The sequence below is a fragment of the Anomalospiza imberbis genome, chromosome 5 (genome assembly GCF_031753505.1).
Source record: "Anomalospiza imberbis isolate Cuckoo-Finch-1a 21T00152 chromosome 5, ASM3175350v1, whole genome shotgun sequence".
Taxonomy (NCBI): Eukaryota; Metazoa; Chordata; class Aves; order Passeriformes; family Viduidae; genus Anomalospiza; species Anomalospiza imberbis.
In genome coordinates this window covers 58361769-58378014 of record NC_089685.1, presented here as the reverse complement: position 1 = coordinate 58378014, position 16246 = coordinate 58361769, and the positions used below count along the sequence as shown (strand labels likewise).

At 43.2% G+C, this 16246-nt stretch overlaps 1 protein-coding gene across 4 annotated transcripts in view; it reads right to left on the bottom strand.

The window, feature by feature from the left end:
* ABTB3 (ankyrin repeat and BTB domain containing 3) overlaps positions 1–16246 on the bottom strand; it is a 164217-nt gene that overhangs the window by 62305 nt on the left and 85666 nt on the right. For all 4 annotated transcript variants that reach the window (XM_068191077.1, XM_068191076.1, XM_068191074.1 and 1 more), the window contains exon 2: positions 7866–8015. In XM_068191077.1, the coding sequence (XP_068047178.1) occupies positions 7866–8015 (150 nt within the window). The remainder of the gene's footprint in view (positions 1–7865; positions 8016–16246) is intronic.

The window sequence follows — 16246 nt, the reverse complement described above, 5'->3', positions numbered from 1 at the left end:
CTTTGCTGTGCTTCCTGGGTGAATATTTCCTCCTGCAAAGAGCAGGCCAGAGCCATAGGCAGGAGCTGTGTCTGTCTTTCAGAGCCCTTAACAACCGCCTGTGTCCTGCCCAGACCATGAAAAGGAGTACGCATCAGGGAGCTGCATTCTAGATGCCAACTTCAAGTCATGGTCAGTAGATTCCCCCCTTACAAGCATGTGAGCCAGGTGCAAAACTCATTTTCTTGACCTAGATTCATTTCACACTTCAATACAAAAGTCCTGGATCTGTGGTTTTGCTCACAACCAGCTCTGGGGAGACTGTATTGGAAACATGAATTTATAACCCTGACAATAAACCATGGTCTATCTAATCAGACTGCTGTAGCCACAGCCATTCTGCATCCTTTCCGAAGCGTAGCTAAGTCTCTTTCCCTTTCTACCTCCTGTTATCTCTGGTTTCTGCACCAAAGGGGCACATTGGTGCAGTTTACCCCAACACACACCTGTCAGCACATCACTGCAGGTGAATATGAGCAGTTGAGCTGTGTCTCCTGTCCCAGGTCACCCTCAGCCACCTGAGCCATCCCTACACTCTCAATTCCAGCTGGGCTGTTCTTCCACGTTCCTCTGCCTCCAGTGGTACATCAATCTCCACGTTTCAAAAGTCAGCTGAGCCAAAACTGCTTGAGCAAAACCCATCCTCAAATGATTTATTGTGAGGTTTTCTATTGTTAACTGAACACTACTCATCTATACCAGGAAAGGGTTGTGCACAGAGATAAGAGTGGCTGCACACTAGAAAGTGTGCAGAATGTATTTCACAGTGTGCATGCTCTTAGCACAAAGTATCTTCAAACATAAAAAAGTTAAGTTGTTCTTGGCACACTGTATATTCCAGATTTTATTCCAGCTGCCTCAGGCTGTGGGCCTGCTTGGGGTGCCATAACTCACAGTCAGTGGGGCATCCAATGTGCAACAAATTCATTGTTGAGTTCACCTTGCAGAAACCTCCCCAGCTCTGCTGTCCCACACTATGCACCTATCTGGTACCACAGGCAACCTTTTCTTCTCCTAAAAGCCATTAATCTCTTCCACTCAAGAGCAAAAGAAGGAACTGTGGCCCCAGATTCAGAACTGAGAAAACACAACCAGGATGCAAGCAGCCCATTTTCTGGCAGTGGCTTCCCTGTGGCCTCCCACAGATCATTTACTCTTTTTATCTTCACTTACCCCACCATCACAAGAACCTTCTATTTATATTACAGAGTAAGTGTTTGCATGCAATTTAGCGTTTGCAACGCCTTTGAAGACTGATAAATTAGGGATTGGATACGTCCCATAAAAAAGCCACAATAATAATTAAACCCTCTCAAGTTCACACACCTATTATAACAACACTTACACATTTGGACTCTCCAATCTGACATGGCAAGCGTGATGTTTGTGTCTGATTCCCCTTAAGCCACATCAACTTCAAACAAAACAAGCTTTGACTCGGATGAGCTATTTGTGTGCCAACCTAATGCAGAGCCTTCACTCTGCAGAACACCACTGCCTTATGGACCATCATTCCCAGATTTTCTCTGGCCTGACATAGACTCATGTCCTCAAACAGAATTTAAGAGCCCCCATGGCTGAGCAGGCCAGCTGAGAGTGCTCACCCTGACCTGACCAATTGCCTGTGCTCTGCACAGCAGGGACGAGGGGGACTGCAAGAAAGGAAAATGCCATTTGAATCCCAAGTGTGCTGTGATGCAGGGGTTCAGAGGGAACAGAAGTCTGTACCTCAAATGTGGTCTACAATGGGGCCCACCCCAGCCACCACAGTGATGCCTTTGGCCTCTAAGCATCAAACCTGAGTGGGCTTAAACACAGGAGGTGAAAGACCTGGAGGAACAAAACCACCCTGGGCTTGTCCCCAGGAAAGGCAATGGTGGCTAAGTCTCACCTGTGGAGGCAGGCAGGGAGCCCCCAAAGGAGCTCAGGACCCAGACAACCAAAAAGACAATCTGCCCTTGTTACCCAAGACAGAAATCCACCCCCTCAGTCAACAGGGCAGTCAAAGGGAAGACAAAGCCTGAGTAGAGTATAACCTGGTACATTCTAATTATCCTCCCTCACGTTTCATCCCACCTGACAAATAAATGTATTGTTTTATGGCTGATGACAGTGGGTACCAGGGGAAGAGAAGAAAAGCAAGATGTTGTTTAGGACTATTAAGTAACCCACAACCCCTCCCTGTGCACAGATGCAGGCAGTGAATGGAGGCTGCAGTCCATCACTCAGAGAGGGCAGCAAGGAGAATGGGGTAGCAAATAGGGAAGCCTGCAACCAGGCAGCCCTTAACAGAGGTAAGAAAATACCTACCATTTAACTTTAACATTCATCTGCCTTCTGTTCTCTGCTGGGGGGGCTTTCTCAGTTGAGGAGCATCTCAACAGCTTCTAACTTTCACACACAGACTGGATGATGTGTGGATATCAGCAAGGAGGAGTTGCTAATCAGACACCCAGAAAATAGGTGAGCAAGAACCTAGAGACCTTGGGCAATAACCCAGTGGAGGGCCCTTGAAAACTGGGAAAAGCATCACTGTATCTGGAGAGGTGATACACAGGCTGTCAGTCTATGGCCAAACACTATGCTGAAGGGAGCACTTCCCCCTCAATAGCAGGTTTGGCCTAGTACCTCTGCTTAGCTCAGCACTGTGCACCATGAACCAAACCGATCACAGGGAATCAGCTTGGTCTTACTCTACAGTGCTGCTTAGTCTGAGAAATACATCTGACAAACAGGGCTCTTGTTCTGGCAGTAAATTAGCAGAGCGCTTATGACAACACTCCTTCAGATGTCACCCTTCCAGCAAGCACCTTTACCCTGGCATTTGCTTCTAACCCTAGGTTTAACCTCTTCTTTAGAGCACATGAACGCATTTGCATGGCTCCTGCAGCGCTCCTTCCTGTTGGCTGCAGAGGATTGAGACTAGATGAAACGGCAAGGGAGGGGATGCAGACTTTCATCATCTCCTCAGCTGGGGCTGTGAGGAGAAATGAAAAACAGTATCAGTATGTGCAATCACATTCCTACTTACACTTGAGCAGTAACCCTTCCTTTCATCCCTAAAAGGGTGCCAAGATCCACTGGGAGGCTTTTATTTTGGAAATATATACATTCAGCACTGTGGATGCAAAAAGAGGATGATGTGGAATGAAAAAAGGGGATGGAGGGTGGCATTTTTCCAATGGCAGAAAGGAAAACCTTGCTGAGACCTGAGTGGTGACAGGGAGGAAATACCAGCCTGAACATCACATCTGGGGACTGCTCTAAGTTAAACACCATTCAAAAGCAAAAAACCTCTGATATCAGCAGTGTTGAAATCACATCTTCAGATTATCACAGTTTAAAATGAAAATGATTATTCATTGTGGTTCACACTCAGAGTGATACCAGCACCAGTCACTGTGGTTTGCACAAGTCTGGGTGGCAAACTTCTCACCCAGGAAAGCTGTAGGAGACTGGCCATCTTTGCACCAAAACAAGCCCCAAGTTTTTTGCTCTAACCTGAAGACATACACTAAGAGATGCTTTGGATGATATCCTAAGCCATGGTTTATCTCCCTGTGCTGCTTGAGACACAAAACCTTCTGCAGCCCTACAAACAGACGTCAGCACAGGGTGGTTGTCCCACATCAGACACTAACACCTTGACAGTCTTTACCCAAGGTAGTTAAGGACAAGTATTTCTTGGTGCCAGGATTGCTGGCCAGTGCACTTTAAGGCTCTGCTCTGCCTTCTCATCCCCTATGTGCACACTCAAGAGAAAGAGGGTTCTCCTTCACCCCAAAAAACAGCAACGACCTTCAGTTATGAGCCTCATTCCTTCTGCATTTGGTCTCCAAGCCAGCAGCGGTATTTTTAGATGGATGATGAATAGGTGTCTTGGAGCATTATGCAGTCAAATATAACATAAATTTTTGTGGATTACAAACATGCATATAAAGAAGTTAGGAAAAATATTCAAAGGTCAAAACGCAGTATCATGGGATATCTCCACAGCAAAAGCTCTCCCTAATGTTCCTGTCTTTTTTCTATTCAATCTACTTATTTTTTCCCATCTGAAAGGAAAGAAATGAAAGAGAAGAACTAGAAATCTAGGAGAATCCCAAAATTTTGCTGAAAAAAACAGATCTACTCCCTTTCTCTGCTAGGTCAGGTCTAGAAATACAGGAAACTTCAAGGGAAAAAACAGGGGGGAAAAGGAAAAAAAAAAGTCCTGTGAAATATTTTCTCGAAGACTCAACAGTGAAATACTGTCAGACTACTGTTTAAAATCCTATTATTTTTTGGTGTGCTTCAGTTCTTCCCAATGTTGTCTATATAACAAGCATTTCAAATGAAATTACATTATTTTAAAACACACTGTAGTAGGCAATTACAACTGCTGAATACTAAATGCCAATATAATATAGACCAGATTTATTGTTGTTCCTTAACTTTCTGCCATGTTCATTATATTTTAATGAATAAGGTTTCACATTAATTTTTTAAGCCTTGGAATCATGCATTACTGCTGTAACTGTGATGCAGAATTAGGTGTCTATTTACATTCTCTTCCCAAGTCCTGTAGACAAAACCTCCCTTTTTTTTTTTTTTCCCTGAGTCAGCAACATCACCTCTTCCTCCTATTTTCTGGAAGAGTACCCCATAGCCAGCGGCACTGCCTCACCTAGCTATGGCCAGCCAGGCCGTGTCCCAGCTAGGACCAGTGCCTGCTGCCTGCTGAGCCTGGAGATGAGAGCAAAAGCACCAGGCAAGCAGGATTTGGCAGGACCAGAGCAGCATCCATGAGTCCAGTTGCACCTGTCTGACTAGAAGGACTCCTCAGTGGCAGCATCACCAGATGGTGCTGCCCTCCCCATCTGGTTGTGTCTGCCATCCCACCTCTTCCCAGTTTTCTTCTACCTTCTATCACACCCAGGGAGACCCAGCTTACCCAAATGGTCTTTTCTAATACACTGACAAGACATGAAAAAAGAAAGGGTGCAGACACACGAGGACCATCATGGGTAGGGCAAGGTAAAGATACCACATGATACAAGGTTTTTCACTCTGTGAATCTCTTCTTCACCTAGGACAGACTGTAAAGAAATTAAGAAGATGTGAGCTGAAATACAGGTGCTGGGCATAACACAGGTCTCATTTGCAAGCTGTTGTCTTCCATGGGACAGATTTGATCCCCTGATCTCAAAGCCTCCAGCAGCTCAGCACCTGGTCACACTGCTCCATGCAAGGATGCTGGGTAGAACTGAGAGTAGGGTAAGCCTTTCCTCTGCACACAGACACTTGTTAATTCCAGTTATTCTGTGTACTTACAATACTTTAATTATTCATGTCAATAAACTGTAGGAAATCTCATTCAATTAGAATTGCTTTTTAAAATATTTTTTTCCTGAGATAAAATTAAATTGCTTTATTGCAAGATTAGTCTTGCCCTTGTTTTTGTGCTCTTTTGAAGAGAACAGAAATGAAATCCTGGCTCCTGGGATATTGCAAGCTGGTAGGAAATGCAGACACATGCCTGGGAACTACTTCCTCTGCTGGTCCACAAGCTGAGCTTCTGCCCTCGTCATCCGCTTCTGGTTGCCATCTCCTCCTCCTGATCCTCTTCTCAAGTGCTATTCTCTCAATTCCCTCCTGTCCAGAGTCTCCCTCATCACCTTTATTCACCCCCTCAAAAGCAGGCGCTTTTCCCTATTCAATCCTTCCCTCGTTCCTCACTTTCTCCTCCACAATGTCCCTCCCCCTCACACTGCCGGGGCAACAACAAATACTCCTTTGCCTTCTGCCTTCATGCCTTTATGATCCCCAGGTGTTCCCCCCACCTTCTCCCCACTGCTCTGCATTTCTGCCCCACGCTGTGGTTCCCCACCCACCTCCATGGCAGAGGTTTTGCTGTGACCTCTGGCTCACAACCACTGCTGATGCCAGAGACAGACACACAAGCACTGAACAAAGAGCAAACCTACTTGTATCCCCTCACCGCTCCATTTTCCTCCCACTTCATGATTTTTCCTCCAAATTCAGAGGGTTTTGCTCATCAACATGCTGCAACTCCTTCCACATTTCACAGCTCAGTTTTGAACTCTGCACCGGCACTGCTCCACAGCACAGATTTCTACCCAGCTGAGCATATCAAGCCTTGCAAGCTTTGCCAGCTACTGCTCCTCCCACTGCTGCCTCCCTGACACGCATCTGCTTGCAGAGGCCAGGGAGGATCCCTCGAGTTGGCCACAGGGCTTTTTGGAGGGCTACCAGCCTGCTGGATGTGCCAGCCTCTCTGACAGCTGCATCCAACTCCCACTGACGTGCTCTGTTCTTCCAACTGGCCACCCTGAAGAGTGTTTTGCCTGTGTTTGCAGTCAACAGATGTACAGAAAGCAGACCCTACCAACAAAGCATTTGAAACTAAGGTAGGACTCTTAGAGGTGATAGAGTTCAAACTGTAAAATGGGATGGGGTGCTCCATCTAAGAAGTCTGCCTTTTTGGGTTAAGTACAAAGGTCCAAAAAAATCCAGAATAAAAAACTCCACCCATCCTGAAATACCCACAAATTACTTATATATTAAACCCCAACCATATGAACTGTAAGAAAGAGAGCTGTATCATGCATAATTTAATTGGCACAGAGACAGTACTGTTGTGGGTTTCATGCACGTGAAATAAATGAGCATAAATTACTTCATTTGAGTAACACTGAACACCTGATTACAGAGATGGAGCAACACTTCACACTAAGGCTCTTGGCTTGTTGACGCTGCACCAGAGCAAATTAAAATTAGCAAGCTGAAAACAGAAATTCATCTTGTGTCTTGTAGATAAACATCCTTGGTGCATCCACATGGCTCATGAACAGGAGGAAATTGAACCACGATGATAGGATGGAGCTACAGAGGAGACTCCCATTGCTACAGGAAGTGCTAAAAATGCACAAGAGTTCTTTATGATGCTGGTAACACACAATTCATTAACAAGAACAGAAGTAGGTTGGGTAGTCTATATCTTCACAGATTCAAGTATTTTCAATTTCTCCCCAAAATTTTGTAACAGACCTCAGGAAAAGAATAGTTGACAGTATTTCTCACAAACCTCAGAAAAAAACCACTTTTTTGTCTGAATGATTCTGTTTTCCCACACATAGCTTCCTGTACCTAACTAGACCACAAACGTGATTGGAATGCTTCTCTCTTAAGAAAACAAAAGTTTAAATAAAGCACTTCTGGTAATTTTATCTCCACGTCGCATAAGGATGCATATGGCCTTTGCCTCCTACCATTTATTAGTGCCAAAAGCCAAGTTTTCAAATTTTGACAAATATCAAAGATTCCTATATTTCCCAAAAAGTTCTTTGATTAATAGCAAACAATTATTCTTTCAGGAGTTAGTTTCTCTGGTGCAGGTTTGAGTTGTAGGGCTGGAGAAGGAAAGGCAGGTAAAGGATCTTCTCTAACAGAGGATGAAGTAGATCTGCAACATATGACAATATTTACTTATTACAGCCTTCAGCTTTCTGCCTGCCCATCCTAAAACAGACATCCCACTGAAATGAGACAGGATACCATTTCAAGAGACACTTGCAAATCTGGCCAGGCTGAGAGCAATGTATGCAAACAAGCCACAGGCATTGCTATGAGTCTATACAACACTTTCCTCCCATAGCTTCAGCTTCTGAACTAACAATGGAGCATGAACACAGCTAGATCTGCCCAACATCTCCTTCAACATTTTGCAGCCCTCTCATCTCTCCTCAGCAGAACTGGGCAATGCCCTTAGCTTTGCTTTACTTCAAGGAAAGAGATCCAAACATTCTCAACAGCCTGGTACTTACTGAGTTCAGCGATGCTCCCCACGCGTGTGGCAAGTAGAGACTGTTCGATGGTCCTCAGCTCTGACTGGCTGAACATCTGCACCTCCCCGGGCTTGTTTGACCTCTGCTGGTCCTTGTGAAGGTTCAAGCTGTCCGGCAGGCAGAGAACACCTACATTGGATAAAAAGAAAGGAGAAGCCCAGTGTTATTTCAGCTCGTATGGTAACTTTGCTGCCACCACCACATCGTTTTGGGGACATTCCAAGACACAGCCTGCATGTGCACAGCTTGAAGACAACCAACATCTGTAACACAGTGTCCTCTAACACAGATGACTCATGAAGAAGTGGCCCTTGTTAGCCCTTCTGAATATCTTCAAGCTCATTACGATGCCACCTCAGGATAACTCTTACAGAAAAACCTAGGAGGAGTGCTCAAGAGGGAGTTCAAGAGAGTTTCAAAGAAGCCTCCAAGAAACTACTCCAAACCTACACAAAATTATTAGAAAATGGCATCTAATGGTATCTCTGAATTCCTAAAGACTGGCTTTCAAATTGTAGATGAGACAGACAACACATTTACAGGTTTTTCCTGCAAGGGAATTTCACTGTGAATTGCCAAAATAAGGGACAGCATCAAGATGCTGTAAGTGTCATTGATGGCTGATTGAATTTCTTTTGTAAATACAGCTCCCAGCAATTGAACTGCTTGGGCTCCAAAAGCCCATTATGCAGAAGCCCTTTGAGCAGTGAATTTTTATGGCGCAGGGCAAAAGTAAAGCTACTGACATAAAATGATTTACATACACATTCGTTCAGGCACAAAAGTCACTTTCTGCCACGACATGTAAACCCTCAAGAATAGATGGAGGGCATCTGTTTATTCACCAAAATCATTGTCATGCTAAAAATCAGAACATATTTACAAGAGCAAACACTGCATTACCAGCCTTGGGCAACAGCTGCATTGGTCCAGCTTGGAGAGCAAACTCTCCTCCCTTCCCAGGCTCTGTGTACAGTCAGCTCTGGCTATGCTTTTCACAACATCACCTTCCCAATTCCTCTGGGACATACACAAGTGGAGAGCCACTGGAGGCAGTGGAATTGTACCTCTTTATGATGATTAAATATCATCTCATCTCCAAATATTGCCTTTGAAAACAAGCTAGAGTAGGAAATTTATTTTTTCCAGTAGCTTTTACTACTCCTTCCTTTAAATAGAGAGTTTAGGTTCTGCCCTTATAGGCCAAGCAGACTGCAAAATCCATTAAGAAGAGGTACATATTTAAAGTTTTTCTTCAAGGGAAGAATTTGCTTAGTTTCCCAGCTCAGTAAATATATGACATCTAACTCTACTGACCAATAATTCTGTCAGCAGACTGATAGAACTGTCAACTGCTTTGGAGCACTGCATGATCAGGAAATGCACCTGAAAGGAGATGCTTCTCAGACATCTTGTTAGCTTCACCAAACCATCTTGGATTCCTCTCCTCACATCCATCTCCTCCCTGCAACCAATTGAGTCTGCAAGTTATATTTGCAGCACAGACCTAAAAGCATCCATCCTGAGAGGAGAGAGGTGACACAGGTTCCATGAACCCATTCCAAAGAAAAAAGTAGGGGTATACACTGGGAAAACCAAGACCAAAGGTCTTGTCCACCATGGCCATGAGACAGCAACCTAAACTAGGATCATACTCTGCACACAGTAGCGCCACCAGAACAAAATCCCCAACAGCCTGTTTGAATCTTGGAGATGGAGCAGGAGGAACAGATGTAATTCCCAGCCCCTGGCCCCAGGCTTGTAACAACCCCATGAATGTGTAGAAGGTCATGAGGGAGTAACACAACTCATAAGAAAGTGCCCTGGAGAGAAAGAGCAGGACACCTGACACAGCACTGGGGAGGGAACAATTCAAAGCCGAGAGGTAAGGAAGGAAAAGTGACAACAGCTTATCAAACGAGCTCTTCCAATTTTCCTGCCATCACTCAGTGGCTGACTCTCATAAACACTTGCTGCACTGATCAACATTGATATTCTGTGGATGTACAGAGCTCGGGAAGTACAACACCTGCATTTAAAATGCAGGCTTGCCTGCACATTTTAGTAAGTATTCTCTCCCATTTTTTTAGATTCTTCTTTATCATTTTAATGGATAGAAATTAAGACCAAATTGGAAGAGTCTTCCCTGCAGAAAACAGATGTAAAAATGATCTAATATTCTAAGAGATTTCTAAAAACAAGAAATAGACTACAAGCCACTTTATGGCATCTTTAAAAAATGAACTGGATAATTTTTCTACAAAAACACACCTTAAGCATGGAGAAAAAAATACTGTTTTAAGATAACTTTACAAATAAAATTCAAATTTTTTTATATTATAATTGCATACAGAAGATATTTCTCCAAGTGATTCATGCAGTGGGATATAAAAATCTTATTCTCTGCTTTGCCTGTGACTCTGTTCCCACAGCTAGGCCTTTTCCTTACAAACAGCCCTAATGATTAATTACTCTGGTCTTTAGTGAGGGGAGCATATTCTTAGGCTATTGGAGAGAAAAGTGCCAATGAAATGCAAAATGAGCCATTGTTACAAAACTTAACGAATTATAGGATGTGTCATGCCAAAGGGTTACACTTGGGTTGGAGATTAGCAGAGACACACAATAGCCAAACATCTGATTCTTAGATCAGCTTTGAAACTATAATTGACCACAGCGAGTGACCAGTGGGGTGATGGAGGATTTGTTTGTAACTCATAATTTTGTTGGATCAAATCTGGTTTTCACAAGCATGGAGAAAAGGAATTTTATGGCTTGGGCATACAACTCAGCCAATCTTCTAGCTTCAACTGTTTCCCCCAAAAATATAAAAGCAACTAAAATGCTTTGTAGAAGAAAAACCAATCTCTTTTTATCAGTGTTTGATGTAAAGCTCAAATTTACTGATGAAAGGCTACTGGAAGGAAGAAGAGAGCATACCAAACTGAAGGGGAGGGGAAAAAGATAAACAATTTTTGATTATAAATATCTTTTTTTATACATAGAAACATCTAAAAAGCCACTATCATCTTTCCCTGCTTTGGCTACAGTTCAACTTCCTTATTTTAACTCTCTGCCAATTCGTATTATACACTTGCCTTTTCAGCCTTATTGTGTTGAACATGAGAACGCATTTTCTTGAGGTGAGGACCTCAAGTTTCCAAAGGTCTGAAAACCAGGAGTTTTTCCCCGTTCCTTTTCTGGCTGTCACTGCCAATTCTATCCGTCATTCCACACCGAAGAAGATTTCTGTGCAGTGTCTTCAGAAATGAACAGTGGTACCTGTCTTTTCTCTCAACTGGCACTGTTCAATGTCCTTCCTTTCTGCATGGTTACTCAATGCTGTGCACTTCTTTGCCCATTATTTTATCCCTTTTCTTCCCTGCAATTCCCTGGAGTGGAAATGAAGCAGTCAGCAGCTGATGCACCCAATGAATCCCGGGCCAGTCTCCGTCAGTGCATCCCTGTCTGCTCTGTGCCACCAGCAATGTGCAGCAGCCACACCCCAGCTGCTGTGCAGTGCTGGAAGCAGGCAGGACAACCAAAGCACTCTCGTGTATTTGGATTTTGTCACCTCTTTTGGTGCTTCCCCTTGTCTCTGTACCCTCCTTGGGGCATGGACCTGCCCAGGACTTGATTGCCTGGACACATCCAGAATGGGCCATACCCAACATTGCTGTATTCAGTTTGCCCTTGGCCTCAGAGTACCCTGCAAGCTATAGGTGAAAGACTGAAGAGAAAGCCATACATTTTAAAATCAGAAGGATGCAAAAAAAAAAAAAAAAAAAAAAAAAAAAAAAAAAAAAAAAATCACAGTGATAAGCTCCCAATGCTCCCCCTACGAAATCCCTAGAGAAAAAGCAACATCATAGAGAAAATGTGATGCACAATTATTACGTTTCACATTTCCCTGCCTTCTGGGCTTAGCTAAAGCACAAGCCAGAGCTCAATCCCTAAGGACTTAAAAATCCCAGACCAAAGTACTGCACAAAATTACAAAGTGAAGATGCCCAGACTTTTTATGTAAAAGGAGGAGTTATTTTAAACCTTCATGCAAACTCATCCAGAGACTGGGGTACCTGGTAATTCTTCCAGCTTCCCCATGCACATTCCCACCTCTTGGGCTTAGCTGATGCACCACCCTGCACTGCAAAGCAGATTTTGGCACAAAAATACATGCTTTCCTGCATACTTCTTTCAGAGCTTGCCACAGAGCTGACCAATGCTGTCCTTGCAGCACTGAGTGCATCACACAACTATCCCAAACTCAGTGCCCAGCAGCAGTCCCAGCAGAGCTCCTAATTGCCTCCCCAGGAAAATACCCTGAAGGACCTGAGAGCCAAGAGCAACCCCAACACCAGACACAGCGGCCACTGTGCGATCTCTTACAGCTTTTCAGAGCAGGAAAAATACAGAGACTGCAGACCAAAGTTCACCTAAATACAGAAGAGTCATTTAAAAAAATATTTTTAAAAATCTCAGCTTTTTCTATTGCTTCTTAATTTAGACAGATACCTGCACTTATATACCAGCTCTTGCCCAAACACTTAATTCCTGAAGTGGTGGCACCTATGCCCATACCTCAACTATTGCTGAATTTTTATATACATATATATATATATATGTACATAAAGTGATAGAACAAGGCAAGTAAGAAGTGTGCACTGCCTATATTTATGGGTCTGCAATATCTAATGTCATCCAAATCTCAAATTCTTTGCCTCCTCCCTTACTTTCAGTATTCAAATGCCATGCTCTAAACAAAACAAACTTTCAAAGGCATTAAATTAATAAAAATATCCCCTGAACAATCTGATTCAAATTGACCCATGGCTGAGTAATCTAGCAGATACCTAATACAAATGTTTGTTTTCACTAAAAATATAAGTGCTGTAAACACCAAAAAATACTTTTTTCACTTTTTACCATTCATTCTTTTGGAAAGATTGCCAGACTTCTTTATACCAACTTAGAGTCTGAATAGAAACATGAATGCTTTGGTGCTCTCCTGTTACTTTTCTTTAAGTGCTATTACTTTCAAGAGAAAGTAATTCAAATAATCTTTTACCTCCTCCTTTATCTATTACATCTTAAGCAAATGTATATATCTGGAGAAGAGTTTATATTCCCACTACAAGGAATAGCTGGATCCTAGTAAGAGTTCATAGAATTTAAGCGTGTAGGATAGATATAAGGCAAATTGCTGCACAAAATGAGCCTGAAAATGGTAGTTAACCCTGAGCTGTCCCCAATACGTGGTGTTGCATATTACATTGCTCAAGTAAATGCCGACCTTACCCAGGAGGACTACCTTCAGGAGTAGAAAATCCCCTCAGTCATCACAATGTATACATTTTATTACATGGGAACACAGGACTAGAAAGTCTTTGAGACCAGTCTCTTCTCATAATCCTGAGACGTTCAAGAGCTCACAGAACAGCCAATAATTAAAAAAAAACCCTAAAGCAAACAACAAAAAAAGGACAAAAAAAAAAAAAAAAAACCCAAAAAAACCCAAAAAACCCCAAAAAACCCCAAAAAACCTCTTTTCTTCCACAATCTCATGGACTAAAATACTTTCCAGTACCAGAGAACGTTCTTGACATCTACAATATAAAGGTCTATGGGAAAAACTAATGAGTCAAAGGTATTGCCAGCTGCCTTTGCAACAGCAAAATACTTGACTAGGTGCAAACCCCTCTTGGCTGGTATTCCAACATACAGAAAAACTCTCCCAACCCCGCACTCTGCAGTCGTGGCAACCAGGAGTACATGAGGACACCATCCAGGTGCTCAGTAGATCTTGAGGGATGATATGGGATCTGCAGCACCCTGAGCTCAGCACCCTCACACCAGGTGTGTAGGAGCTGGTGAATGTAAAGTGACACAAACTGCTACAGTCCAAGCTCACCTGGAAAGAAATCCCACGGTCTCCATTGTTTTAAACAACCTGTGCCATCATTCCCAAGCTCAGCCTGCCCACCTGATGGGCAAGGCAGATGGAAAACATTCTCCTTACAGAGATGAGGCCACAGGGAAAACTTTAGAGCTGATCATATCAGCCACTGCTTTCAGCTAACGGCCGAGCTGGAACCCGTTCAAGGCAAGAAGAGCAAAGTGTCTTCTTTCCACACATTCCAACCCGGTTAAATAACAAGGAGTGGCTTTGCATGGAAGAGAATCCAAAGCACTTGGGAAAGCTAGGTGGTGAGATCAAGTTTCCAGAATTGGAGTCTTACAGTAGGCAGAGCAGCCCAAACGAGGAAGGGTGGAGCAGGAACAGGAATCAGGAGTCTAAAGGGACACTGCCTTTGTGTGTCTTTAACACCCAGTACTCAACAACATTAAAAGGCTTTACAAAGCTCTATACTTCACCTCAAGACACTGGCATCATGCAGGTAAGGTATTATTCATGTCTAATACATTGAGAAAGTGAAAGTGAAGCATAGGAGAGTTTAGTAACTGATACAAGGTGAAATAAAGAGTGTCAGAGAAAACCAGGAAAAGACTGTAAGGCTTCTAGTTTTGCATTTTAACCACAGGAGATCACCCTTTCTCTCCTGGAAAAACCAGGAGAAGAGCAAATGAATAATGCTTAAAAATTACAGAACTAAGAGCCTAACTAAATCCTCCAAAGCAGAGAGCACCTCTGTGAGATATCTGAGCAGATGCTACAGGAAGACAAGATAATAGAATTATATTACAAAATGCAACTGTAACATCTTTTCTCGTAATGAAGTTTCTTAGCAGAGCACTTTCTACTTAACTGGGATGTCCTCCCTATTAGGATCCCTCTAAAGGTAATAGTTTTTGCCTAATGATAATGAGTGGCAATCACTGCTGCTTAAAATGGCATACAAGTAACAACAATTCAACTAAATTAGGATATATTCTGCTAGCACCAAGCAGTTAAGTGGTGCACAACCAAGTGGAACGTGGGATGGATTTGATTGTTCAGGCAATATATTACAAAACAAAGAAGAATCAGAAAATTAAATCCCCCTAAACACAGAAATTGAGCTCCCAAATCACTAACTACAGCTTTATATTTATTTTTATTAGGATATAGGGAAAGGAAAATCTTAAGTCTTGCCAAAATGAATTGCTAAACTTCAAAATCCTCAAAACCACCACAAAAGCAACTAAAAATCAGTGAATATGGAGCAAGTGAGTCCATGAGAGAGGAAACAGAGATCCATCTCCTCATGCTTATCCTAAAAGTCTTGCCCCAGTTTCCTAAAGAGGTCTTTGTGGTGCTGCTGAAGATGCTGTTTTCCAGCGTGCATCCACGGGCTGGACAGCCAACACGTGGGATGACAGCACAGTGAGGGGCAGCTGATGCCACAGTGAGGGCACTGATGTGCACCCTGTGCCTTCACCTCCCTGTGATTTTCACTACTGCTCTCTCCCTGTTGGCCACAAAGGGGCATTTTATCAACTTTGGAACAGGAAAATTGCACGATAGCACACTCTGCTCAGTCATGCTGTTCCACTGTCACAGTGACCATAAAAGTTTCAGTGAGACTTGTGATTTTTTTGGCAGGGAGATGTTAGAGCTGACATAGTGCATTAATTTCACATTGAGCACCCATCAGGTTGAGATTACCCTGATCTAAGTTATGATGCCCTCGAACTCACGATGTCTGGGAAAAAGGTTTTGTCTTACTTTTTGACAGGAGGCATTCAAATACAAAAAAAAAAAGGGGAAACAATAAAAAAATGCCAGTACCATCTTCCTTCTTTGCTACATGCAAGTAAGTATAACACATTCAGCCCTCAGTGTGGCAACCCAAGAAGAAGCTGAGAGGTCACAGGGAATCTGATGGAAGAAAAGGTCACGATGAACGTGTTGGCAGTACCAGCAGGTGAAAAAGTTTGGAGAAATGCAGATTTGATGGCACCCGGTCAAACCATGAGAGTGCCTCTTGCAGCAAGACCTAAGACACATACTTCAGGAGGAAAGGACGTGCACTGGCAGAAATGTGACCCTAGGAATGCGCAGGAGTACTAACTCAGGCAAAAATGGGTTTGGCTAAAAACAAGCCAAGTTCCTCTTAGACTGAGAGTTCAAAGAAGGTCTAAGCCTTTGAGTCACCAAAAATGACTAAGAATGCGTTAATGGGTTTTATTTTACGGACAAAGACCTGTCAGCTGGTAACAGCAGAATGAGAGAGGATTCAGTGATTCATAGCTTATAATACACTTTCCCAGAGCCAATAATTTCCTTCATTCATTACCTGGCCGCCTGAAATGCCCAGCCCAGACTGAAGCCTTCCCCTTCCCCTATCAGAACCATGATATGGGCACAGCCCGAGAGCCCCACAGTGCTGATACAGCACCTCTCCTGACCCAGCCCTGTC